Below are 27255 nucleotides of genomic sequence, written 5' to 3'. Positions count from 1 at the left end.
AGTCAAGGTAAGTGAGGATCAGATCCAGCCAATGTCCTGGTTGGTCCACCCCACTGCAGGCTCACCCCTCAAGCCAAATATCAACCTGGTGGCTGCTGACCACACTCAGGCCATCCATGAGTCCAAGCACTGGGAGGCCCCCATGCCCACCCCTGTCTAGCGTTGGGGCTGTGCCCACCCAAGTGAGGCTGACCAGAAGAATACACCACCCTGGGTCATAGTCCATCCCTCAGTCAACCACACCTGCCAGGCCCACTAGGACACTCTGCTGTCGTATGCAAAGAGGGGGATGTCCCCAGGCCAAGCCTTGGTTGCTTACCTATCTGGAGGGGAGATTAGCATGTCCCAACATCCATCCTGATGTCTCCAGATCCTGCAGGAAAACCAGAGGATACCTTGTGAAGCCAACCTGTTGGGCTAAGTCCCTTCTAGATGAAGCCAGACCCCTGGTGGGGGCACTGTCATCCCTGACCCTGAGGTCATCCTGTGGCGCTCCTGATGTGTACCCACACGTTCATGCACATTCTCTTATCCCCACTCACTTGGACTACCGCTACCACAGTCCCTTGTAAATATTTCTAATGCTGTTGACTAGCTCCTTCAACACTGATTGTTCAGCTCTAGAATGATAATAACGTCTTCCCCATTCCAGAAAGCTGGGTGTGTCTTGTTGTGATAAACAGCACAGCAAGGAGAACTTCTGCACCAGGATCTCACTGGCCCTACCGAGTCGAACCCAACACCCGCCTAGTCCTGCTCTCCCCACCTGGACCCCACTCCTGCCCTGTGTAGCAGGCCACCTGCCTCTCCTGATGCTCCTTGGGGCCAGCCCAGAACTCATGTCCCTGTAAGAAAGGCAGCCTAACTTCAAGATCCCAGGACCCAGGGGCCAGAGCTATAGCTAGGAGTACCTCACATGCAGGAGCTGTAGCCCCGTGGGCTTCCTGTCTCAGCCCATGACTCAGGAGACACATTCCCTGTCATTTTATCTAGGCCTGGGGATGATGCCAGAGAGTGTGTTATAAAAATGAAAAAACAGGGTGGAGGGGCACCTGGCTGGCTCAGTTGGTAGAGCATGCAACTCTGAATCTTGGGGTTGCTAAGTTTGAGCCCTACGCTGATTGTAGGGTTTTAAAACAAAACCCAAATCTTTAAAACAAAAACCAAAAACCAAAACCAGGGTGGCACAGAGAGGAGCGGAGGTCTGAGAAAGTCATCCCTGGGGGGTCAGGGGTGATAGAAGCTCTCTCCCCTGGGCTCTACAGTGTTTTCCAGATTGTTCCGAGCCCCTAATTTCCTCTTGTGGACATGGGCTATTTGGGGGCCCTGCGAGTGGGTGTCCCTGCCTCACAGTAGCCCCTTCATCATGAGGAGGGGTTCTGAGTCACAGTGGGATCAATGGAGGAACAGGATGCATCGGTTCAGAGGCAGGAAAGAATGGTGGCCTGAGCCAGGGAGCCAGGCATGTTTGCACATACGCCTGTATCTGTGCACACTCACTCTTGTGTGTGCCTGGAAGGGCAATCTGGGAGGGAGCCTGCCCCCCTGCTGCATCCTCCCTGCCTGCAGCAGAGGAGCTACTGTTCCTACCCTGAGGTCCGAGGCTCAGGGAGCAGCTTTGCTTGGAGTGTGACATTTCTGGGACACTTCTGCTTTTGGTTTAAATGTTTATATAGGTTTTGTCCCACAGAGCACCACATGCCTTCCTTAGTCCTGATAACTGCCGGCCTGGCCTCTTGTTCAGTGCTGGCCTTGTGCAAAGCTTCACGAGGTGCTGCCAAGTGCCTCATCTTACTCTTGCCAAGTGCCCTGGATTGGCCCAACACCCCATTTTACAGATGGGGAAACTTGGTCCAGGATTTGAACTCAGGTCTTCCTACTCCCTGCACCCCCACATCAGCTGGGAATATTTGGCTACAAGAAGAACATGTTCCCTCCCGTGGGGGCTCTGGCCAGGCTCAGAGCTCCATAAATACAGAGGAGAGCCAGTATTAGACACCAGTGGGGGGTAGGGGAGGGCATTTGCAGGGCTGCTCTTGGGGGGAGGGCACTAAAGGTTTCCTGCAGGAGGGTAGGGGGAATGGGAGGGTCTGGAGGATGTAGAGTGGTGGCAGCTTTGGAAGGCCCCAGGTCCCTGGGGTGCCCCTGTCACAGGACACTACATAGGTGGGGGCAGGGCAGAGCCCTGAGGGAGTGGACATACGTGACATATGAAAATAGAATCAGTGATGGGATTTGTGATGAGAGCGCAGGGGGTACCTGTCTTGAGAATCCTTTCTTAGAGCCCTCTCAGGGCTGACTTGCAGGCTTTGGGGTCACTCATCTGGCCAAGGACACCTGAACAAGGGAGCCTGGGGGCTGAGGGGGCCACCAAACCTGCCCCTTATCGGGCTCCATCCTCAAATGGGGAGGGTCCTGAGAAACGGAGCAGTTCCATCTGCCTATAGTAACCTGGGCCTCCTTTTGGCATGGGCCTCCTCATACTGGGTGCCCCAGAAATCTGTCCAGTCTTCCCCCAGTCTTGGGAAGGTCTGCTGCATCTCAGGTGGGGGCAAGAGCCCAGGACACAAGGGGATGCCAAGCAGCCAGTCCTGCAAAGCCATGGACTTGTCGTGTGTCCGTAGCATGAGGCAGCTCCATGAGCACAAATGGAATCCAGAGGAGAGACAGGGCCCAGGCTGGGTGGGTGGGGCAGGCAACTCAGGGCTGTGGCAGGTGCTGAGGAACCTGCGTGGGGGGTCAGGCAGGTCTGCCTAGGAACCTGCTCTGCACTCAAGCCTCATGCCCTCCTCCACCATGAGAAATCCCAATGTGCTCTTCCAGGCCCCTGGCCACTTTGGATACAATGTGAAAAGGCACTTTTCACTTCTGTTGCACCTTCTTTCACAAATGAACAGAAGAAGTGCAGCCTCATCCTGACTGGCTGGCTCAGAATCCTCACCTGGGTGGTGGCAGGGTCAGCTAAGGAGGCCCTTGGGGCACAGGCTTGAAGAAGGCCTCACTCAGGGCCTTTCGTTGTCCTTGCCCAAGCCCCATTCAGTCCCTGCATCTCCTCTTGCCTGCACCAAAGGTGATGAGGGGCTCTGGTGGTTACTGAGGGGCCTCGCCCCAGGGATCCTTGCTCCTCTCCAGCTTGTACCCTGGACAGGCAGACTGGAGAAAGCAGAGCTCTGGCCCTACCAGGTGCCTCAGGGAGGGGTCCCAGCACAGAGGGAGGCTGGGTGGAGCCAGTCTTGCCTGCCATGGTGGTCCCTGGTGCCCTCTGGTGGCCGTATTCAGCTAGTTGTGGCTTTGCTAGAGGCTGTTGGCTCTTCAGGATCCACTGAAGCAGTGGGAAGGGCCTGTGCCTGACACACAGTAGGGGAAAGGAGGAGGGAAAGATGTGGATGAATGAAATGCGTGTCCATCAGCTCAGGGCCTGACCTGTGAAATAAGCTGAGATGTGCAGCTGTCCCAGTCAGGAAAGCCCAATATGGGATCCCTGACCCCATGTTCCCTCTGTTTATTCCCTGATTCTGGGTCTTCTGCTGAGCAGCCCAAACCAGCATCATGGTCTTGATGGAGGCTGATGTCAATAAAACAGATGCCTTCCCCTGACTTGAGCCGCCACTGAGAAGTTCCCAGAACCCCTTTTGACCCCCCCTGGCAGTCCTCAGGGCTTGCCTCCAGGACAAGCTTGACCCCCACTCCCTCCCACTGCTGAGGCTAGGCCAGGTCACAGGGCAGATGCTAGGGGCTGGCTAGAGCTCTAGCATGCCCAGTGTCCTTGCTTCCCAGCTGTGTGTAACTCTTGGCTCCTCTGGAAGGTGCAGGATCCTACTGCTCATGCCCCTCAGGCCTGGCCCCTGGGGAGAAGAGAGTGCAGTATATCTACCTTGAATCCTTATGCAGCATAAATAGGGATGGAAGTACAGTCCTGCCTTTACAGAGCCTCAGAGATGCAGAGACCCCTGGAACTGGGAAGAGACCTGAGGGGCCACCTCTGGAGGAGGTGCCATGCAACCCCAATATGGCATGGTGGGGGGCTAACTTAGCAGGACTGAGGACTGGCCCAGTTTATCTGGGAGGGTCTTGGTCAGCAAGTATTTGCGTCTGTAGAAAAGACTGTAAAGAAGATCAGGGCAGGGCTGGCTTGGCTGTGACCTTCCTAGGCCAGCACCAGACACCTGAGCATAGTGAGTGCTCTGTGCTCAACCCCGTGCTGGGTGCTAATGGACCATAGACTTGAGGGAGCAGGGGACAGACATGGCACTGTGGGTGGGACAGGGCAAGGCTGGGGGAAAGCATGCATTCTTTTTTTTCTTTTTCTTTTTTTTAACATTTATTCATTATTGGGAGACAGAGAGAGACAGAGCACGGGCATGGGAGGGGCAGAGAGAGGGGGAGACACAGAATCTGAAGCATGCTCCAGGCTCTGAGCTGTCAGCAGAGAGCCCGACGCGGGGCTCGAACCCATGAGCAATGAGACCATGACCTGAGCCAAAGTCTGACGCCTAGCTGACTGAGCCACCCAGGTGCCCCAGAAAGCACGCATTCTTGATTCACAGCCCCACTTGCTATGGCAAGACTCAAGTACTGGATCACCTGCTCAGGAACTACTGGCCATGGGCCCAGTATACTGCCTAGAGGCTCTGACTGTCTCCTGTGTCCAGAACTGTCCCAAGTCCAGAGATACAGTGAGCACAGGACAGGCAGGACTTGCTCTGGACCAGCAGACCTCTGCTGGTGGCCCACATCTCTAGTGGTCGGGGCAGAGGGAGGGGATGGAGACTGTCAGTCTACCTTTGCTGCATGTCTTCATGGGAGGAGATTGCCCTCTAAGCCTTAGTTAGTTGCCCAAGCCCCTGGGCTTATAAATCCTGACTTGGTGTGTGCCCTGCACAGTGATGCAGGTGACAACAGGAAGGGGTGTGAGAGGCGGGTGATCATCTGAGGTTACATGAAGAGCCTAGCCCAAAGGATGAAACCCTGTTGGGGTGATACTTTTCCATGTTTCTAAACATGATTGGGTCTAAAGGGAAAACAAAGTCCCTGAGCAATGTTTTCAGTGATAACGCTACACATAGGTTAGAAACGGTGACACGTTGTAAGTACCCAACGTTTAATTAAAGATTAAAATGGTAAGTCTCCGGATATCAGGCTGCCTTCCCTGGGGGAACACCTCGGCAAACCTAGGCTGAGTACCACCCCAAGTGGGGAGGACGCACCTCTGCCACGGGCCCGGTATCCCACAGAGGGGACTCAGGGGTGTCAGGAACGGGGGATCCCCGGTCGGGGCGGCCCCGGTTCAGGGCACCAGGCAGGAACCCCGGGTGGCATCCCCTCCCTCGTCCTCTAGGCGGCGGGAGCACCAGGAGCGGGGACATCCCCTTGGCCCCGCCGTGCCCTCGCGCGTTCCGGTGGCGCGCCGCCCCGGGAAAGTTCCTCCGGCCCCGCCGTCCCTCTGACCGCTGGAAAGTTTCCGTGGCTACGGGACCCCAGCCGCAAGGCACCCGGCGTCACGCAGAGCAGTAAAGGCTGCGGGCTCCGGCCGAGTCTCCACGGGGACGCGCGGTGCGGGATGCCCTGGCCCAGTCAGCAGGGCCCCGAGACCGCGCACAAAGGGACCCGCCCCCGTAGTTCAGGGTCTCGCGCACCGCAGCGCCGGCAAGGTGCAGGTGGGGCGGGGCCCGGCTTCTACCCCTGCAGCTACACCCTGCCAGACGTCGATTCCCGGTTCAGGACCCCATCTCGACCCAGCCCCTGCTAGACCGCAGTTGCGAACCCGTCCCGGACCTCTGGCCTCGTCCCAATCCGGGCCCTAACCTCCGGACCCCGCCCCCCCCCCCCCCCCCCCCCCCCGGCCCGAGCCTACCTGGAGCGCGGCGTGGGCGGCCCCGCAGCGTGTCCCCCGCCCCCAGACGGGCGTCCCCAGGTCTCTCGGTGCACGGGGCGCGGCGTCCCCAGGGCGAGGCGCGGTTAGCGGTCCGCGGGGGCTCAACTTGGACGGGTGCAGGGGCGGACCCCTCCTGGGCCCAGCGTGCAGCCCCAGGGCCAGCCCTTCCCACCCCTCGCGCGGCCCGTGCGCAAAGCGGGTCTGGCCAGCGACGCGACCCTCCGCCCCGCCCCCTCCGAACGCGAATTTTCCGATTGGTCGGGAGACCCAGCGCGGCCCGGCAACCGGCGTCAATTGGACAGGCGCTGGGAGACGCCGGCTTGCCATTGGGCTCCCGGGGTGTCCGTCCCGGCCACGACCGGCCCCTTCGTGGAGGGGCCGAGGCCCGGGCACCTGCCGGGACCGCTGCGGCGGCCGCCGGATCCTCGGGGCCGCCCACTCTCGGCCGCCTTCCAGGATGTCCCCGTGCCGTCCGCCCCGAGCGGGGATTGGCAGACTCCGTGCTCCTTTCTCGGTTTCCAGTCTCGCCGGAACCGTCCCTAGTTCGCTAGGGTCCTTTCTCCGGCCCCTGCTGTTCGCCGGGAGCAGCGCGCCGCGCCCTCCTCTCAATATCTGATGGTATTCTTTACGCAAGCCGTGCACGAGAGAGTTCAACTGACTTCCCATTTTACAGATGGGAAATTGAAGCTCAGAAACGTTCTCACTTGCTTTAGGTTACCTGGCTCAAATCTAGTCCGTCACACTCTAGGGCCTATGGGTTCTCAGAGCAGAGATACGGGTCTGAACTTGGCTCAGCGAAGCAGGATGGAAGCCGTGTTGCTGAGGCAGAAAGGGTCTTTCGGTGAACCAGAGGTTTTCCTCCACCAGGTCTGAATCTACGGACACTTTGACTCAGCCCACCCTGCAGGACTGCCACAGGAGTGCCCTCCCTAACCTCCTCCATCAATCACAGCTCAGGGCCTGGGGGTGGGGAGGAGTTATACCCACCCACCCCCCCCCCCCCACACACAAACACTTCCTGGTGTCCCATTTTCTCCACCCTACTTGGGGTCTTGGAGGAACACTGTGGGGTACAGCCACCTGAGTAGAGTTTAGCACAAGGTGCATTTTTTTCTGCCAGATAGAGAGCAGCCACCTGTTCCCTGCAGTGACACGAGGCACACATATAACAACAAATGGGACCATAATCCTTGGCCAGCTCCTCTTAACTTTATGGTGTGAGGAGGAACCAATGGGGTTGCTGCCCATTGGGATTATTTCAGGGAGTTCATGATATGATGGCCCCTTGGCCAGTGACTCTGGTGTATGCTTAGTTCTAAGCCTTTCCAGCCCTGGTCACACCCGGAAATCACCAGATTTTCAGCCCACCATATTCCCCACGTCCACCCAGGGAAGTGGACACCCAGGGAGTCACAGGCCTATGACAGTGCTAATGGGGAGACCAGACATGTATGTCTTATCCACCCACATCAGGGAGCCAGAGTGTTCACCCAATAGCTGCTTGATCAGAAGAAAGAAAGTGAAGTGATGTAGGGCCAGAACTCACCACTGGTACCAACATTGGGTCCCTCCTGTGGTACCTGGCACACACAGTAAATCCACCCTAACAGCCTTTTAGAGCCCGGCAGCCGCAACCAATCAATTAAAGTTGACGCTTGAGGTGAGAGACATTTGACACTCTGGCATACTGATGTTACTTGTGGCTCTGAGTAGGTAGAATGAAGTGTCCTTCTCTGGAACACAGGGGGCCCTAAGAGCAAGGTAGCTCTTATCTTATGGAGCTGCACCACTGATGACATTCTGACCCAGCTGCTTTGTGGGCTTGGGGGTTCTCTTCCTTCCATTAGGAGTGGATTTCATTAGTCCAGCTGTCCTACAAATCTCCCCAGGGGCATTGGACCCTGGTCCTCCTGGAGCTCTATTCTCATAGTGAGCTTGTAGTCCAGCACCATCCCTTTCCCACACACTTGCTGATGGTGGCAGGAGGGGCTGAACAGGCCTTAGAGAGAGCAAAGGGGAGAATTGTGCTCCAAAACTGGCCTAAGTGAGGACTGCCTCCCTGCCTCCCACTCCAGGCAGGATTCTGTACCCCAAGCTGGATTACCAGCCATATACAGGGGAGCAGAGTAGACAGTGTCAGTGCCAAGAGGACTCAAGGCTACTCTCTGGCAGTGGGCCCACCATGACCCAGGCTGCAAGTAGGGGTCAGTAACAGTCCAAAAGCAGGATAGATAGCCCCAAGTGCTTGACCACTGCCACAGGGACCAGTAACCCAGTCTCCTCCCTCTCTCCCAACCCCTTCACCCAGCTGGTGGGCATCTGCTTAGGGACATCCCTGGGACATGTGAGGAAAGCTATAGAGGGAAAAAGGTTTCAGCTGGAGGTCAGGAAGAACTTCTCAACAGTGACAAATGTTCAGAGACTGAAAGGGTGACCAAACAAGGTAGTGAGCTCCCCATCTAAGGATGTGTGTCACCTGAGGTGGGGTGGCAGTGAACTCTTTCCAGTCCTGAGACCCCAGGGTTCAGCTTCCAACCCCAACCCATCTTATCTGCCCTTATCTGCTCCCTGGCACCAAATGTTGTCCAGACTGGAGTCAGTGGTGGCAAAGAATATCACAGTGCCTGCCATAGCTCCATCTAGATGGGGAGAGTGTAGCTGGAGGTGGGGCTGGCCCAGAGCCATATGCTTCCGTGGCAGACCAGGATTTGAACCTCTGTACAACCCATGCATGACCACATCCCCTTTTTCTGGCAATGGGAAGGCACCATTCTGTGTCCCACTCCTCTGAGGTATGTGGTCCAGTGTTTAGGAAAGACCGGTCTGCAGCTGCTGCCCTGTCTCCCCGGGCATGGTCACACGTGCCTAAGCCCCAAGTCTTGCTTGTCTAACACTACCATCTCTTGGGTGGGCTGCGAGGTCTGGCTGCCTTGAGGGAAATCACTGGCACCAGCCCAGAAGGATTCTCCTGCTGGATGGTAGGAAGGAGGACCATGCATCACGCTGGGTTTGCTGCCTGCTGGCCATGAGTCTTTGGACGTCTGGAGTCCTCAGTAAAGGGCTGTAAAGGGCTTCTGTTGGGTTCCAGGAGGAACACAGAAAAGATGGCCAGAGAGTTGGGCTGGAATGGGCCTTTCGGTGTGTCAGACAGGTTTGGGTTCAATTCTTGCTTTTGCTGATCACCAGCCAGGCCCTTTCCTTCTCTAAACCCCAGTTTTCCACAGGGCACCAGTGCTCTGAGTCAGGATCAGTACAGTAGGTCTTCACACAGGACTGGGAAGCTAATCCAGCCAATGACACTTGCCTTTTTTTTTTTTTTTTTTTTTTTTTTTTTTTACCTTAAGTGAGGTAACTGCACCGATCTTCAGTGTTTGCATCTGTAAAAAAGGGGGAATGACAGCTGTGGATTGAGACCCTGGTGTAGCACATTGTTATTATCCTTTTTTTAAAAAAAGATTTTACTTTGTTTGTTTTTTTAAAGTTTGCTTATTTTGAGAGAAACAGAGACAGCACGAATGGGGCAGGGGCAGAGAGAGAGTGAGAATCCCAAGCAGGCTCAGCCCTGTCAGTGCAGAGCCCTAGGCTGAGCTCGAACTCATGAAACTGTGAGGTCATGACCTGAGCTGAAATCAAGAGTCTGATGCTCAACTGACTGAGCCACCCAGGTGCCCAAAAGATTTTATTTAGTAATCTCTACACCCATCATGGGGCTCAAAGGTACAATCCCGAGGTCAAGTGTTGTATGCTCCACTGACTGAGCCAGCCAGGTGTCCATTATTATCCTTAATGTAACTGTCATCCTTGTCATAGTTTGCTGAGCGCCCAATTTGGAGTAGGCCCTGGGCCCTGGGCCTCTCACTCTCCACTCCCCCCGCCCCGCACTCAGGCTCCAGACACAGCCCAGAGGTCAAAGAAGGCAGAGAGTCCAGTGAATGCCTCTGTCCTGTTGGGAGGGCCCCCAGTCAGTGCCCCTTCCCACCTCTTGCTCACTTGCTCACCCATTACAGCTCAGGGTGGGCCAACTCTTCATCCTGGGGCCTGGACCTGTAGATAGGCCTCCGGGTGTGCTCAGAGACCACACAGTGGCTGGGTGGGTCTGGAGAGCCTGGTCCAGGGTTTGTCCCGAGTGTGGAAGGGATTGCAGTAGGGAGGGAGGCCAAAGGCCAGAGTGGCAGAGGCTGGACAAAACTGAGGGCCATAGAGAAAAGGGAGGGGTGGCCAGGTCCAGAGCAACGAACCCGCCTGAGGGGTGGGTCCGGAAGTGGGCATAGTGGGCATCCTCCTATAGCTTCCAGCGAAGGCCGCCAGGTAGGTAGGTGACCTACGGCCCCTGGAGCTCAGGCCGCGTCCCTAATGGGCCCCCGAAGGCATGCTCTCGGGCCGCTGCAAGTGGCGCGACCTCCTGAGGGCGTCCTCCAAGCTGGGGCGCCCGGAAGGCTGGGAAAGCCGCGGAGGCCCCGAGGCCACCACACGCCCACGCAACCCGGAGGCTTGGCGCAGACCTGGGGGCGGGGCGCCGGGAGGCCCCCCGAACGACAGCGCGCGCAGCCAACGGTGGTCCGGGTCGCGGTATGTCGCCCCGCCCCTAACGGCGCAGCCCAATGGCGGGCGCTCAGAGGGCGGGGGGGCGGGGCCTGGGCAGCGGCGGCGGCGGCGCGCGGGCGCGGCACCCGGAAGTCTGTGGCGGCGGAGGCGGTGAGTGCGTGGCTGGCGGCCCGGGCCTGTGGACTCCGCTCCCTGCAGGGCCGGCCCGGGATCGGGGGCGCGGGGCTCCGGGGGCGCCGGTAGGGAGGAGAGGGGCGGGGCCTCACCTCCCCGCCCTGCCTGTTTCCCCTTCCCGAGGCGTGGAATGGGAATCCAACGCCGGGTCCTGAGAGACTAAACCGAGCCGGAGGAAGCGCCCCATGCGTTACTGGAAGGCGTTTCTAGTGATCCCCGCCAGAATGGGAAGCCGGGTCCACTGGCAAGGCAGGGCCGGTCTCGCTGCAGGGAAGCAGAGACTGGCTGGGCTGGGAGCTGCGTGGTCGCTGCAGGGTGGGTGGGCTACGCCCTCAGACAGCTCTGAAGCCCTGAGTCACGGTGCCACCTCCATGTGGCCTGCTGCGGGGCAGCCAGGTGACAGCTGATGTATGTCTGAGTAGGCAGCAAGTGCTGGGTCATCCCTGCGCTTGGACACGCCTTTTCTGGGGTGGAGGAGTTGGTCATACCATCTCCCAGGGCTTCGGGGGTGGGGGCTGGGCAGGGCTGCACCCAGGGCAGGGGCTAGCCCTGGTCCTGGGCTTTCAGACCTCCTTCCCTGACTGCAGCGTGTCAGGTGCTTCATGGCCTACCCCTGGGCCACAGCTTTAGACAGAGTCTTCTGCCCTTGGACCAATCCCTGAGCCTCAGCCCTTTTCCTCCAGCAGGGATATCACATGCTGGGCTCAGGCCTGGCCTGGTGTCCTGCTCCTGACCTGCTGACTGCTGTTTTGCTGCTGCTGTTTAGGCTCAGAGCTTTCTTCCGTGAGGCAGATGTGATGTGATGACAGCTATAAGGGGTGCCTACAGCTGGTAGCACTTTGGAATGCTTTCTCAAACTTGCTTGTTAATCCTCTGGGCAACTTTTTTGGGCAAATCTTCATTGATTGGATGCTGTCCACAGCGAAGAAAACTCAGGCTGAGGGGCAGATGGTGTTTCCAAGGTCACGCAGAGCCAGGGCCAGGTTCCAGTGCCTCTGTTCCACCTGGGCCACTGTCTCAGGATCCTGCCTGCTTTGGGTGACCTGTCTGGTGGCCTGGAGGCAGGAGGACACAGTAGAGCCTCTGTCCCCTCCTCTCCAGGATCATAGTGCTCCCGTGTGGTGGGTGGGCTACCCTGGTGCCCCCCCCCCCCCCCCTTATCTGGCCTTTGATCATTAGTCATTAGCCCCATTCCTGTGGCTTCATGATACTGGCATGTCCACAGACTGCAGGCCACTCTGACTAGGTTGCTGCCACTGCCTGCTTGGATATGTGGTGACAACAGCCTTCCCTGAATGAAGGAAACTGGCCATCAGCTCTGCCCTGGCTGCCCAGTCCCTGAGCTGTTGTTACTGCTCTATGCTTCTTTTGTGACCTCATATTGTGGGCTTTTAGTTATGTTTCACTGTGGATGTAATTGTGCAATGTCTTGGGGTCTCGTTCTTGTGTCTGGCTTCTGCACCAGAGGCGAGCTCTCTGAAGGCATCCTTGGTGCCTGCCCATGGAGGCTATTTCTCAGCCTGCTAATTCTGAGGATTTCTGTGGAGAAGTGAGGGGCCTCCAGAGTATGTCTGGAGTTAAATGGCCTATGGCAGAGAGGCTGGAAGGGCTTTTAGAAGTGGTGCCACACTTGTCATTGACACACCAGATGTGTGAGAACTGAGTCCATCCTTTGGTGACATGTCTGTTCGTGAGGGCAGCACCATGGAATCTGTTGGTCCAGACCATGGGGGTTGGGGTGATGGGTTCCATGAAAACAAGGTTGCCTCAGGACACTGAGCTCCCTTTCCAGGTTATCAGTGCAGCCTTTTTTTTTTTTTTTTTTTTTTTTTTTAATCTCTCTCAATTTTTCTTTTTTAGATTTGCAAAAATGATATATATACACTTAAAAGTAAAAAGAGCCGTCCACCATCTCTTGGTGGCTACTGACACTCAGGGTACATGTGTGAAAGATTTCAGGACCACACTAATTTTAAGTGCTTGCTTTCACCCTCTTTTGATCTTTTGAGGGGTTAGTGGGAATACTCCTTTGTCCTTTATTAAGCATGGGGGCAGTGGGGCCACTGTGAGGCTGGGCTGGCCCCTGGCTTGTGGGGAAGCCAGGAAGGGTTAAGGTACAGGGGCTGTCCTGTGTCCAGGGCTTTCTGTAATATTCATTGTTCCCCTCATGTGTGTCACTCCTTTGAAATGCAGGGACAGTGACACTTGGTGTGGGGTTGAATTAGTGCTCCCTAAGCATCGTGGAGATCTTAGGAGAGAGTATCCCTGTGGAAAATTTGTCACGGTGAAATGCCACTCAACCAGAACGACAAAGCATAGATTGTAGAGTCTCAGTTGCTGAGCTGAGCTGGGCTGGCGTGCTGGTGGCGGGGGGGGGGGGGGGGGGGGGGGGGAGGGGGGGCATGTTGCAGTGGGCCGCTGCTCAGAATATTTACAGACGTCAGGGCTTTCTCAGCCAAGGCCCCCAGAACAGCAACACTGTGTTCCCATGTGTGTTTACCTCCTCTGCTGGCAGCTGCTGGGAAGACATTATGCATCATGCGAAAAGAGCAGTGGATGCTTTCCAGCTCTGGCCCTGGGGGCTGCCACAGTGATAGCCTGGGCCGCATGGGGCGAGGATGAGGTGTCTGGCTCCTCAGCCCTGCTGTGTGAAGCCGGAGGGCCCCTGTCCTCTGCATGCTCTAAAGAAAAACAGTCAGGCTGTCTAGCCTTAAAAATTATCCCAAAATGTGTAAAGTGCTTGGCAGAGTGAAATGGGGCTGCAGATTCTTGGGTCCAGGTAACCTCTGTGCAAAGCCTTAACGTGTGCGGCCAGCCTGGTAGGAGACTGATATGATGTGAATCGGAAGCCTCAGTTTTCCGAGTGTCTAGGCCCCCTCGGCTCTGTTGAGACCAGAATACCTTCCCATTCATTCATGTGCATTCCTGTCATCCTTTGCTGCATTCTGGCCTAGCATGTCGTCCAGAGGCCTGTTGGCCTTTTTTTTTTTTTTTTTTTTTAATTTTTTTTAACGTTTATTTATTTTTGAGACAGAGAGAGACAGAGCATGAACGGGGGAGGGTCAGAGAGAGAGGGAGACACAGAATCCGAAACAGGCTCCAGGCTCCAAGCTGTCAGCACAGAGCCCGACGCGGGGCTCGAACTCATGGACCGCGAGATCATGACCTGAGCCGAAGTCGGCCGCCCAACCGACTGAGCCACCCAGGTGCCCCCCTGTTGGCCTTTTTAATTGACAAAGGAAAGTGATCCCACGGAGGGCTTAGGCTCCCCTCCTCTGGCACCCCGGTTGTCAGGTGTGGCTTTGCTCTCTGCTCGGGTGGGTTGTGTGTCATGCGGAACTCACAGCAGCTCAGCTGCAATGGGTCCTGCTTTGAAGGGTTTGAGCCAGGGCCGGGTCCACTCTTGCCCAGTCTCTCATAAACAAACAGCCTCTTCTTCAGCCTTTCTGGAATTCCTCCCCACGCCAGCCTGCCTGTAAGAGTGCATATGCTTTAAATGAGCACCTCCATGGGTTGTACAGTGGGCCCAGCCATACCATTAGCATCCATGTCAAGAAGCTATGCCAATACCCCAATGTCCCCTGTGTCCCCTCTTGTCCCCCAGACCAGGTGGCCCTGCCCTGACTTCTGTCCTAATGGATGAGTCTTGCTTATTTCTGGTTTCTGTACAAGTGCTGAGCAGTGTGCTGTCTGCCATGGGGCTCGCTTATGTCACTTCCTGGACACTGGCACACGCACAGTGCCAGGTGTGGTAAGCAGGGGTGGGGCATGGCCCAGCACAACTTGTTAGAGTTTTAGAAAATTCAGTGACTAGCCAAGAGAGAGACTTGTCCTCCAAACAGATACCAGAGCATGTGCCAAAGCTGAGAGGCCTCATGAATGACAGGGCCCTGCAGAGACCTGGGACTGGGTGTCTGGGTATGGCTAAGGTAGGAAGCCCAGCATGGACCGGATGGACGCCCAGTAGCTGGGAGGCAAGGGGGTCCGTACCGCACAGCACCCACCAGAACAGACCACAGGCTGACCTGAGAACTAAGCCAAAATACAACCATACAAGGAAGCCCAGGGAAACGGGCTCTAACTTGGGGACAGGGAGGGTTGCTGCTCTGTAGTAGGAGTGGGAAAACTTGTGGTAAAGTAACACACTGTTTCCGATAGGCAGTGCCACAGGCAAGGCTATGAGGCAGGGCAGTACGGGGAGAAAATATTTGCAGCTCCTGGAGCAGACAGGTTGTGAGCCTGCCCACACCACGTGTACCTCACTACAGATTGCGCAATAAAAGCCCAGGATCCTGTACCCAAATTGGTGATTTGTGGACAAAGGCGTGCAGGTGGCTGTAAGATGCACAACCCCTGGGATTTGCCAGTGAAACCATGGTGAGGGTGTTTCCTGCCACCCTGAGGAGGGCTGCCATGGCAGGTTGTGGTGCTGGTCAGGACACTCCCCTTGCACAGCAGATGGTACCTGTGCCGGATATTTGGAGGGAGTTGGGCTCACCTAAGAGCATCATCCTCTCACTGGCCATTCTGCCTCCTGGGTCTCTGTACCCTCTTCAACCCATTTGCAGAGCATGTGCACACGGCTCCCCTGTGGCATTCTGCAGGGGGTAGAAACTTGATGGGACCGAAACACCAGGCAGAGCCAAGAGGTAGAGTGAAGGCACATGTCCCCTGGGAAAGCTGTGCAGCAGCTAGCAGGCTGGGGGTTATTGCCCCTCGGTGAGGACAGGTCTGCACGGCCAGTCAGCAGGAAGACAGGACGTCAGGGTAACCCCACAATGCACACCCATACTTTGCTGAGAAAGATCTGGAGGCATATAGCTGACCAGATATGGGGCTCTTGTAGAATGTGTATGCTTGGAAACTTTCCAGATGAGAGTGTGCTCCTGGGTAACCTGGCTGTGGGAACCACAATCATAGACTCCGCTGGTCCATGGGAGCTGCTGGTTGTGGCTGCAGGGGGCATGGAGCCTTGGGCTGGGGATGGATGAGAGGGCAGCAGATGTAGGAGGACAGGTGGGACAGGAGGAAGGGAAGGGAGCAAGCCTTGGTGCAAACGCTGGAGGAGAGGATGCTGGTCGGTGTGGGGTGAGTGGCTGGCACAGTCAGTGTGTGATGCCCATTAGCCCCCAGGCAGTGTGGGGCTGGCAGCTGTGTGGCATCAGGAATACATAAGAGGGAGATGGGCGACCCAGCAGTACTGAGGTCTGTCCCATCCCCGTGCCAGGTCCTTCCCCGTCTGGGCTGGCAGTGACAGTCCTATCAGTGTGGCCCTAGGCCCCTCTTGCCTACTCTCCCAGTGAGCCTCCATGAGGTTGCTGACCTGCCCTCCCTGGCCAGGGAAATAGATCTTCACCATTGGTCAGTCCAGGTGCCAGACCTTGTCCCCACATAGCCCTCACCTGAGCCATTGCAGCCGTCACTACATCTCTTGGCATGTGGCCCTGGCCCATCTTTGGCCAGGCTATCTGCCTGCCTGCTTGAGTTGTTTTCTTGTCATGCTCTTGTTAGATGCCATGTGGAGTGAGGTTTGGGTCTTGACTCAACTGAGGAGCCTGGTTCTTCTGAAAGAGGGAGTTTACCTGGCTGAACTTGGCCATTAGGATAGTGCTGTTGGTTTCCCTGGGAGGCAGGGGAGGAAGAAGGAGGCCTCAGCTGGAGAAGGCAGGTTTCAGAGGCAGCAGGTGAGCAGGCAGAATGGAGCATGCAGAGAACTCTCGAAAGCCTTATCAGCAGATGGGCTGGGAGTGCCTGGAAAGCTTCCGTGCTTTGCATCCAGCACCATGTGCTAAGAATAACTGGTGCCGAACTCATGACCCATTCTTCTGGTTTTGCAGAATTCTCAAGTGGTTAGGGCAGAGGAAAGCAGGAGTTATGACCTGGGAAGACTTCCTCTAGGTTTTTCAGAGAGAAAGGGGAAGCCCTTGGCTTTGGTTTGAAGTAAACTTCTTGCTTTTGCCTCACACCTCGTCGGTCCTTCAGGTTGGGGCTCAGGTGTGCTGAGGGGCTCCAGGGGTGTGCAGAGAGCGCAGGCCTGTGCTGCACAGGTGCTTACCTTGGATCCGCCCAGGCTCCCAGTGGAAGACAGGGCAGAGGTGCACCCTCAGGCTGTCACCCCAGGGGACATGGTGCTTCCTTCCACAGGGCTGTTTCTAGGCAGGCCAAGGACACAGCAGGAGGCCGAGGCTGAATGGGTAGGTGTGAGGCAGGCGGTGGGTGTGCTGCTCTCAGTACAGCCTCATGCTCCTGCTTGGCCTGAGTCACAGTCCCTGGGCTGGGGGCCTTTGTCGGATGGCATTAGAGAACGTACTTCCAGAGCTGCAGCCTTTCTGTTTGCTGCAGGACTTTATGCTGAGCCCTATTTAATGCCAGAAAAGTCCTGGGTAGTTTTGTACAACAGAGTTGTCTTGGCCATGCTCACAGATTTTTATGTGAAATCTTGGTTATGACAAAGATTGCCTGGTTGCTGTGTGCAGTGAGGAGAGTCTGTGTGAGCTGTGGAATGTGGCGTCGCTAGGAACCCGTGGTGAGGATGCTCCAGAGGCATGGAGCTTGAGCAACTGACTGCTGATGCCACCTCCTCGCCAGTGGGGCCCAGCCCCGTGGTTTTCTTTACAGAACAGTCCAGGCCATAGTAAGTGTCTCTTCCAGTGCACACAATTAGCATGAAATGATTTGTTCCCACCCCCGCCAGCCACTGTGCCATGCAGGTATCTTGGACACTTGTCAGGACAGTTGGCCACCTGACAAGCTTCACTCTCTAGCCCCATTGCTCATGTGGCTTCCCCTGCACGGCCTGGGCCACTGTCTGGGATCTTCCATCCCTGTGGGCAGCTCTGAGGCCCGGCTGTACCCTTGAGTGAGACAGCAGCCCCAGTGGGACCGTGTGTGGACATGGTGACTTTTTTTGTCACCGATCACTAGCTTTCCCAGGGGCTTCTCAGGCCCTGGGGCGGGTCGACCACTGGGAGAATGGTGAGGCCACCAGGGCCACTGCAGTGGGCATGCCGGTTTCTGAGCATTTCTGTGATGTGGCTGGGTGGAGGGGGTTGTGGATGTGCCAGGGCAGTGGGGATGTGCAGTGCTGGGGGTGTCTGGCCTTCTGGGGGCCTTCCTGGGAACATGTGCAAGGTCAGGAGGCCCACTTGATTCCAGCACCCCACATGTGCCTGCTCCTTCCCTCTGAGTACAGCATCAGATGGCTACCCCAAGGTTGCCAAGGCACATGGGCAAGGCTCCTAATCGGACCCCCCCAGCACCCTCCTGCCTGTCTCTTCCTCCAGCTGTGGGCTGGCCCTGGCTCTCTGGGGTGAGCCTTGGCTTATGGGCTTCCATGGGCATCCAGATACTCCATGAAGTCTTGGGCTTGCATGCCTCATAGAGGTGGGGACCAGTGGGGTGAGGATGTCGTTGAGCCCAGGCATGCTTCTGCCCAGGACACCACCCTCCCTTACACATTTTACCAGCTCTGGTGTCCTTTGAGGGTAAGCTCCCCAAAACAAGCAGAGAAACCACCTAGCATGGATGAGCCCCAGCCCCACCTGGCATGGTGGGGTCTATTGAAGCCCTTCCCCCTCCCTTTCCCACGGTGCCAGCCTCAGAACTGTGGAAAGTGGAGAGCAGTGTTTTCTTAGTGTCCCAAGCTGCCAGGCAGGCAGGCATACAGCAACGGGGGCAGGATACTGTTTGCCACTGTTGGCGGTTCCAGCCTCCCGCCTATCCTGTGTTCAGCCCGTGGTGGCTGTCTCCAGAGCTTGCTCTGGGAGCCCGGAAACTCAGCCCTGAAGGTGGCCCAACAAACAGAGTGTCAGGTAGCATTTCATCAGGGCCTGGGTGGGGGCGTGCTGGGAAAAGGGCCTTGCACCCATGGGACCTGCCCAGGTGAAGGAGGGTGCTGGCGTGGTGGAAAGTGAAGCCGCGAAGGGGTGGGGCCGGTGGGCAGCGGGCCTGGCTTGAGTGGGGGGTGAGGGATTGGAGAGAAAGGCAGTTCCTGATGGTCCCCTCCCCAGGGGCTGGCTTTCCTCTGGTCCTTCCCTCCCAATGACCACGTCTTCATCGAGGCCGCAGCCCTGGGCTTTGTGCCCACAACTCTGGCGCCAGGCTGCCTGGAGACTCATCAGTGGCCTTTCCTCCAACCGCAGAGCCCTCCCCACTACCACTGTCTGGAGGGCTGGTCTGCCACCCACACAGGCTGGCTAGGATGGTGAGGTCCTACAGCCAAGTTGGAGGGCTCTGCTTCTGGCTTGTGAGCTTCGGTAGCCAGAGCTGCTCCCGGCCAATGGCCTTGCTCAGTAACTGGGCACACAGCCCAGAGAGGTGCACAGCAGGCCAAGGCCAACATGATGACCTCTTCTGACAACCCAGAGCTGCATGTCCCTGGTGGGGCAGCTTGTCCCTGGGGGAGCAGCCCTCAGAACAGCCCTCTGTCTTGGGGCTTCGGGTAGGTGGGATTTCAGAAGTGATGGGCTGGCAGGGTTTCCCCCACTGACCATGGTTGGTCTGGTTGCCATAGACAGTGCCAGTTGGCCTCCTTACCTGGAGAATTCTCATTTGTGGGAGAGACCAGCTCCCTGGGGGTGAGAAGGCCTACGTCTTCGGTGCTGGGCTATAGCCATGTGGCAGGTGGGACACTTAGGGCCCCAGGAGGTGCCACATGCTTCCCACCTCCCTGTACTGCGTTCTGGACAAATTGGTCTGTCTCATTAGCTGTGTCTAATCTGCTAATTTAGAACCCACCGCTGAGGTGGGTTGTTTTTTTTTTTTAAGTTTATTTATTTTGAGAGAGAGAGAGAGAGAGAGAGAGAGACAGAGACAGAGACAGAGAGCGCACAGGGGAGGGACAGAAAGAGGGAGAGAGAGAATCCTAAGCAGGCTCTGCGCTGTCAGCACAGAGCCCGATGAGGGGCTTAAACTCACAAATGGTGAGATCATGCCCTGAGCCAAAGTCTAGAGTTAGGCACTTAACCGACTGAGCCACCCGGGTGCCCCCATTGCTGAGTTTTAATTCATGGTTACTATAGCTTCTGATTCTCAAAGTCCTCTCCAGTGCTTTGTGAACCTCCTGATTTACTCTGTCTCATGTACTTTTGCTGCAAATATTCTCAAGCTTTTTCTGCAGTCAGAGCATAGTTGGTTTACTAGACATGTGGGGATCACTTTCTACTGGCTCTTACTTATGGTGCTTTGTTTCATTATGTGGTTCTTTCTGACTGTCCTTCTCTTTGTCCTTGAAATGATTTGTGAGCCTTCTTGGAGGTCTAGCATGAAGATGAGAACTTTGGCTTGCCAGGTGCCTGAGGGCACTTACCTGTGCAGGAGCCACTCAAACCAAGTCTTGGCATGAGGATCCCTGGACCCCTAGTGCGGACTGGCTGTGCTCATGTGGCTTCTCAGGGATTCTCTCCACTTCTGTGTGCTGTCCCTGTGGCCCCTTGGGGTGGTGGTGGATATAGTCCATCCTTACCCTAGGAGCATTGCCTTTCAGGGGCCCAGCTTCACCCTGATGGGGTGGAGGGAGGGGGTGGGTTTCCTACTTCATTCCCATCTTGGGGCAGCCCTGGGCCTTGTCTTTGGTCTCACTTAGCTCCGTGGTCACCAGAGTCTGGTTTGCCCAGATGGACCAGTGCCTCAGGACAGGAATCATAGCCAGGGTACTCTGCTTTCTTTCCTCTCTGGGTCTTCATGTTCTCTGAGATATTGCCTAAATCCTGCATGACTTTGTTAGTTCTTGGGTGCTTTTAAGATTTTTGCATATTGTTTTAAGCATTTTGAGTTGTTTTTGCTACAAGGGTCAGTCCCAACAGCCTGCCCACCAGTATTGATATCAGGTGACCCTAGGATGATGGCCCTAGTGGGCACTACCAGGGCACCCAGTGGTGGGAACCCAGCCTGCTCCTGTCAACTCGGGGCCCTCTTCCACATCAGGCACTGCCTTTGGCTCTGTCTTGTGGGGGCCAGTGGCCAGCAGCCCATCTCACATAGCTGTTCATCTCCCAGCATCCTGCACTTCTGCAGTGGCACTGGTCACCATGGTGACGTCTCACCTGCACAGCCAAGGGCTTTGCTGAAGATAGGGATTGTTCCCCTGAGGCATCACCAATGTCCGTACCTTTGGGGACAGGGAGGAACTTGGGGCTGAGTTGTGGGGGTCCCTCGAGGGCCTGTGGGAGCCAGTGGTGGCTAGCAGAGTGGATCCTTTCTCCCTGACTCCCTCCCCTCACTTCCCATCCCTGCCAGACCAGTAAGCAGAAATGAATGGAGAGGTAGGGACATGGTGTCATCCACATGAAGACCTACAGGTGGCTCTGAGCTGTGGTTGTGTCCATAGTGCCAGCCTCAGGCTTTGGCCCCTCCTTGGCTGTTCTGTGTTCTATCACCAGTTCCCTTGCCACCTGTCCACCCACCCTCCCACTCTTGGGTGCTGCCACAGCTTCGATGGCAGGATTGGTGTGGTGGGAACTTCCTTCTGTGAGTCCTGAAACAGAAAATGTTTTACTTCACAGACCCAAGAACTGGGAGCAATTGCATGGGCATCAGAGAGGGGCTCTAAGCTCTCTTCAGTTCCTACCCACCCCCACGGCTGGGGTAGGCTTCTCTTGGAACTGTTGTGTATGGATGGAAGGGACACTAGCTTGGGGCAGTGAGCTGGAGCCATCCTTGGCCTACTCCTGCTGCTCCCATGCCTGGGGGGCAGACTGTGCCTGTGTGGCTGCTCCCCTGTGTGGCTGCTCCAAGGCTTGGGGGCAGAGGGGCAGGAGAGGCAGAGTGTTCATGGTTTGTGTTGAAACCTGGAGCGAGGATGGGCAGTGTCTGGGCATCTCATTCCACCTTCTCTATGAGCTGGGGACCAACTCATAGACCTTCTTTACAGATGTGATCCCTCTCCCACCCAGGGCAGAGCCCAGACCTTGCTCTAGTAGGCACTGTATGCTTAATACTCTTGGGGGACAGGCTACTACACAGACCCTCCCCAATCCTAGGGCACCCCAGGCTAACGTGCTTGGAGCTCAGTTGCCTCCTCTAGACACACACATGCACACAGTCACACACACACATGCAGACGTGCAGAAGCACACATGTGCACACATACACAGACATGTCCTTACACTTACACATGTGCACAGACCTTCAGGCCTCACATACATGCACATACTTGCCCGTGAGGTTCTTTTGGGGGCATCTTTTTGGTCAGGGCATCTATGCAGCCTCTTTGCTATCCATTTCATGGCTGTAGGAGCTGGCTCTGCCCTGGAGTGGTACCCTGGCTCATGCACACATACAGGACTAGAGACCCTCAAAGTCACCTCATCCCAGGTCAGTGGCCTCAGGATCTCATCTCTGTTCTCAACTTCATTTGGGAAAAGACCTGCTGGTGCTAGAGGTCCCCAGGCACAGGGCCTGTGTGTGCAAAGGTATGCACTGAGTCCCCACTCCCCAGCACCTGGATGCATGTCCATATCACCAGCACATGTGCTTTGCCTCTTGTCTGCACCTGCTTACATGGGGTGTGCAGGGTCCTCTGGGTCCTCTGGGGCCCCTGGCTCTGTATGTGCTGTCATGAGGGCATGTGCTGAGGGCCTGCTGTGGTCACTGCTGCAGAGCATCCCCAGGCCGGTTAGATATGATACAGCCCTGCCTTGAGGGGCTGGGGGGCTGGAATTGGTGCCATTTCCAGGGGCTAGGATGGATCAGTCTGGGTGGTGGGCATGGAGCAAACCACAAAGCCACTCAGGTGTGGTGTGGGAGGGTACCCACCTGCTGCCCCCGCCTCTCCCGCCCCCCCCCCACATGGTTCTTGTTCTTGCTGCCATGGCCACTCTCCTGTGGTGTGTCAAGGGCCAGTGAGCATTGTAGGCATCAGGGGACAGTCTGGCCTGTGCTGATATGTGTGAACATTTAAGGAGATGGTTATGTAGTGCTGGTGAGTGTCACAGTGTCTGGCACGTGGTTCTGCCATGTCGGTGAGGGTCAGGGATATCACAGAGGTGGTTCTGTTCTGGGCCAGGGAGCATTGCAGATTCGGGAGGGGGCAGTGTTCTGTTGTCTCCATTTACTCAATGCATTTTTTTTCCTTTTTTCGCAGACTGTGTGGCCCCGTGTGAACAAAGCTGCTCTCAGGGACCCATGTGCATCATCTTCTTTAAGTTTGATCCTCGCCCTGTTTCCAAAAATGCTTACAGGTAACCCCCTTGCTCTGTGTCTGCTGTCCTCTGTTTGGCATAGTGCCTGGGTAGGGACTAGCTCTACAGCCTGGGCCTGTCCTGTCCAACAGTGGTCACTCAGTGTGGGGCACAGCAGAGAATACCCCTTGCTGGTAGGAGCTCTGAACTGACGTGCAGAGGTGCTGAGACTTTGCTAATAGTCACTGTGCAGGTAGGACAGAGGAGCAATGGGGGCCGGGTGGGAGTGCAGTTCTGTGGTCTCTGTAGGGGCACCAGGGGCAACAGAGCTGGCATGATGACGACTAAGAGCCCAGTTTGGACTGGCTGGTCTGTGTTGCCAGTGGGAAGTGTGGGTGCTGGTGCTAACACGTAGGGTCTGTCAGTCCTGAGCTGGGGAATGAGGATGGGGGGGGGGGGTGGGGAAGCTGGGGGACCAGCAGAGGAGGTGGGGAACTGAGGCCAGAGAGGGGCGAGACGTGATCCTGCTCCTCCCCATGACCCTGGGCTCTGGATGGTGCCTCTCCATCTCCCAGGTCACCCCAGTGGGAATCCATCCAAGTTTATCCAGGCTGAGGCTGAGAGGTAGCCTACAGCCAAAAGTGACATTCAAAACTGATCACTAGTACAATTGCCTGGGAAGTGTTCATTGTTTTAAAATCTGTACCAGGAATTATTTGAACGATTTTGACTAACTTCTCAGATTTGAGTCACCATGCAGAATTACACAGACACCATGCTGCCTAACTGTGCTGAATGAAACTCATTCCAGGCCAGGGGCTGGGGAATGAAGAGTGTCAAGTGTTTCCTTCATGTAGAGGAGTGGACAGAGGGGCCAGGCCAGAGTCCTGGAGCTGACCCTGATTAGCCCCCAGCAGCATGAGCTGTATGAGTCAGGATGCAGTGGGTGGGATCCAGGTGCAGTGATTTAAGCAGGGAAGTGTAACAGACAGAATTATTAACTGTAACAGGATTGGAATACCCTGGGCAGAGCCCTGTCCTCGCCCCCAGGCTGAGATTCAGACCTTGCTGGGGGCACAGCCATGGCACACTAGATAACAAAGAAATCTCTGGGGTGCCACGGGCAGCAGAACTTGCTAGGAGTCTGCCCTCTAGGGTGCTGGCAACTGTTGTAAGAGGATGCTGGGGGAAGGCGCTGGCCACTGGGTGCATGCGGGAAGCCACAAGTGTATCCGGACTGATCTTAGGGAAGCCACACATGTTGCGGGAATGTCCCGAGGAAGCACATTGCATCCAGGAAAAGAAACCTCTCCACCTGCGGTGTCTCTCCAGTGCCCTCTACTGATAAAACCTAATATGATACTAGCCACAAAGTTCAGCTCCTTTATCATGAGGAGAAAATGAAGGGCAAATTTGGGGCTGAGACATAATAAATGGATAACTGACACAATCTACCCCCTTGCTACTGAGGTTTCATGTGTGCCCTTCTATGCCACATGAACTCTTACACACTGATAAAATGACTCTCCTTCCACCTGACAAATGCAGAATTTCTCACACATTTTGATAGCAGTCTGACAGTTACTGAGTCTGTTGCTGGCTATATCATTACTTCTAGATTTAGGGGCAGCCTCACTAGATATGCTGTTTCCGAAGGTTACCTCCAATCTCCTGCAAGTGTGGGAGGAGGAAGGAGGTCTCTTGCTTTTGCTCAGGACCTGTGCATCACTGCTAAGACCTCTCCTCATAGTGATTCATGGGTTGTGATTCAAGATGGCCTCAGTGTTTCTCTCCAGTGTATTTCAAAGCTCTAAGCCAAAAACTATATATGCCACCGCTGGTGACTGACCAAATACACTTGGTGTTTTCCCTGTTGCGGGAGGGCAATAGGGGCTTCTGGTGGCTGGTCCTGTTCTTGCTGTGGGGCTGTCTGGCCCATGAGAATGGGTGGGCTGCAGGCCCTTGGTATCTGCGCTTCTGTACGTTTGTGATGTGAGAAAAGGATGGGAGGAGCAAGGAGGAGGCTGCCTCGGGAGGTACACTGCAGCAGGGCCAGTGAAGAGACACCTGGTGAGCCGAGCCTAGGCTCATCAGAGATTACAGAGGGGCTCCCGGTGCCTGCAGTGAAATGGGGAGCAGGCCAGGCTCTGGGGCCATCAGCGTGGTGGGGAGATCCTGGCTATGCAGTGCTGCCAGGAGCCATCTGGGCCAGCAGGACCTGCCCCATTGCCCCTTACTTGGGCTCCCTCCTGCTTTAGCCATCCCTGTCCTGGCCTGGGATGCACCAGCCTCTGCCTGCCGCCTTAACATCCGCTGCTGTGTCTTCATCTTACACCCATCTACTAACTGGCAGGAATGGGAGTGTGTGCTGTTCTAACCATTTACAAGTGTCCAGCACAGTGGCATTAAGCACATTCACATTATTGTGCAAGCATCCCCACCGTCCATCTCCAGAACTCTTCATTGTCCCCAAATGAAACTCTGTCTCCACTGAACACTAACTTTCCATTGTTCCCACCAGCTCCTAACAACCACAGTTCTAATTTCTGTCTCTATGACCTGGACTATTCTGGGGACCTCGTTAGTGGAATCATAATATTTTTTTGTGACTGGCTTGTTTGATGTGGCATAGTGTCCTCAAGGTCCATCCCTGGTGTAGTATTGTCAGAATTTCCTTCCTTCTTACGGGTGAGTAACAGCCCATTGTATGCATGGACTGTATTTTTATCCATTCATCCATTGATGGACACTTGGACTGTTTTCACTTCTTGGCTGTAATGCTGCTGTGAAGATTAGCATTCAAGTGTCTGTTCGAGTCCTGCTTTCCATTTTTTTTGTGTATGTACCCAGAAGCAGAATTGCTAGATCATATGGCAAGTCTGTATTTGACTTTCTGAAGAACTGCCAAATTGATTACCTCAAGTATCTTTGATGGCCATGCAATAGGCTTCCCAAGCCATGTCAGCCTGTGTCCTGTTTGGTGGCAGAGTTATGTCTTCACAGTGTGTCATCATTGAGTGCTGTCCAGACCAAGTCCTTTTGCGCCAAGCCAGACAAAGCCAGGTGCTAGTGCCACCATCCGCTTGGACTCTACTGCCCATAAAGCTGGTACACAGGGCTGGGACCCATTGAAGACCCTGTGCTCCATGTGCTCTTTTGGGCGCCCTCAATGTCATCACGTGTTCAGTAGCCTCTTGACCCTCAGTGTAATGGGAAGTACCTGTTTTTATTTGTGGGTTAAGCTCATCCCTGAAGTCAGTGTTGCTCCAAGTTCAGATGATTGTAGAGGGGACTTTTTTTTTTAAATATTTATTTATTTATTTATTTATTTATTTTGAGAGAAAGTGTGCGTGAGCGGGGGAGGGGCAGAGAGGGGGGAGAGAGAAGCAGGATCCATGCTGTCAGTGCAGAGCCCAGCATGGGGCTCGATCTTATGAACTGGGAGATCATGACCTGAGCTGAAATCAGATGTTCAACTGACTGAGCCACTCAGGTGCCCCAAAGGGGACTTTCATAGCTGGAATGGTGGCCATCATTGCCATATAAAGTTGACCTTTAAACAACATGGATTTGAACTGTGTAGGTCTACTTACATGCAGATTTTTTAAAGTACAATACTGTAAATGTATTTTCTGTTCCTTATAATTATTTTTAAGATTCTTAATTGAAAAAAATCTTTTTAATGTTTATTTATTTTTGAGAGAGACAGAGCATGAGTGGGGGAGGGGCAGAGAGAGAGAGGGAGACACAGAATCCGAAACAGGCTCCAGGCTCTGAGCTGTCAGCACAGAGCCTGACGCGGAGCTTGAACTCACAAACTGTGAGATCATGACCTGAGCCAAAGTCGGATACTTAACCTACTGAGCCACCCAGGTGCCCTTAAGATTTTAATTTTTTTTTTTTTTAAGTAATCTCTATACCCAATGTGGGACTCGAACTTATTACCCCTAGATCAAGAGTCGTGTGCTCCTTTATTTTTGGTAGCTTACTTTATACTAAGAATATGGTATGTAATACACATAGCATATAAAATATGTGTGAATCAACTGTTTACGTAATTGGTGAGGTTTGTGGTGAACAGTAGGCCAGTAGTAGTCAAGTTTTGGTGGAGTTGAAAGTTATATGTGGATTTTTGACTGTGCAGGGAGGGAAGTTGATGCCTCTAACCCCTGTGTTCAGCGGTCAACTGCATATATAAATATTAACTTAAACGTTTCCTCTCTGCCCTACAGAAAAGACTGAAACATCCTCACTTTTGATGCTGTGGGCAGTGTCATCCATGGCTCTGCCGTTGCCAGATGCTGATCTCATAGGAATGTGTTTTCTGGCTTCCCAGAAGTCAGTCTCTGGAAGACGAGCCTGTCCCTGTCATGCCCTCCTAGGACTGACCCAGTGATGTTGCCACTTTGCTGGCCTATTGTGAAAGATGTGGCTCCTGAAGCATCTCTTCTTCTCTTGGGCCTCATTCAAGCACCATATCCTGTTTTCCCACAAGAGAAAGTGTGGCCCATTGCACAGCATGTATCTTGTGATCTGTCTGCC

General features: G+C 55.1%; 2 protein-coding genes across 7 annotated transcripts in view; one reads left to right on the top strand and one right to left on the bottom strand.

The window, feature by feature from the left end:
• The window catches only part of ARVCF (ARVCF delta catenin family member), a 55755-nt gene extending 49665 nt beyond the window's left edge, over window positions 1-6090 (bottom strand). For 3 of the 5 annotated variants that reach the window (XM_047826946.1, XM_047826943.1, XM_047826947.1), the window contains exons 1-2: window positions 5855-6090; window positions 320-373 (exon numbers count right to left, since the gene is read on the bottom strand). The gene's annotated coding sequence lies outside the window, so the exon portion shown is untranslated. The remainder of the gene's footprint in view (window positions 1-319; window positions 374-5854) is intronic. The other 2 variants (XM_047826948.1, XM_047826945.1) reach the window with 1 other exon arrangement.
• Window positions 6091-10520: 4430 nt separating this feature from the next.
• The window catches only part of TANGO2 (transport and golgi organization 2 homolog), a 36340-nt gene continuing 19605 nt past the window's right edge, over window positions 10521-27255 (top strand). Inside the window, exons 1-2 of one of the 2 annotated variants that reach the window (XM_047827697.1) lie at window positions 10521-10570; window positions 22677-22773. In XM_047827697.1, coding sequence (XP_047683653.1) covers window positions 22718-22773 — 56 coding nt within the window. In that variant the 5' untranslated portion in view covers window positions 10521-10570; window positions 22677-22717. Of the gene's footprint in view, window positions 10571-22676; window positions 22774-27255 lie in introns of those variants that run through there. The other variant, XM_047827698.1, reaches the window with a different exon arrangement.

The sequence above is a fragment of the Prionailurus viverrinus genome, chromosome D3, assembly GCF_022837055.1.
Source record: "Prionailurus viverrinus isolate Anna chromosome D3, UM_Priviv_1.0, whole genome shotgun sequence".
Lineage (NCBI taxonomy): Eukaryota > Metazoa > Chordata > Mammalia > Carnivora > Felidae > Prionailurus > Prionailurus viverrinus.
Note: the sequence above shows the minus strand (reverse complement) of the source record. Positions and strands in the feature narration are given on the sequence as shown.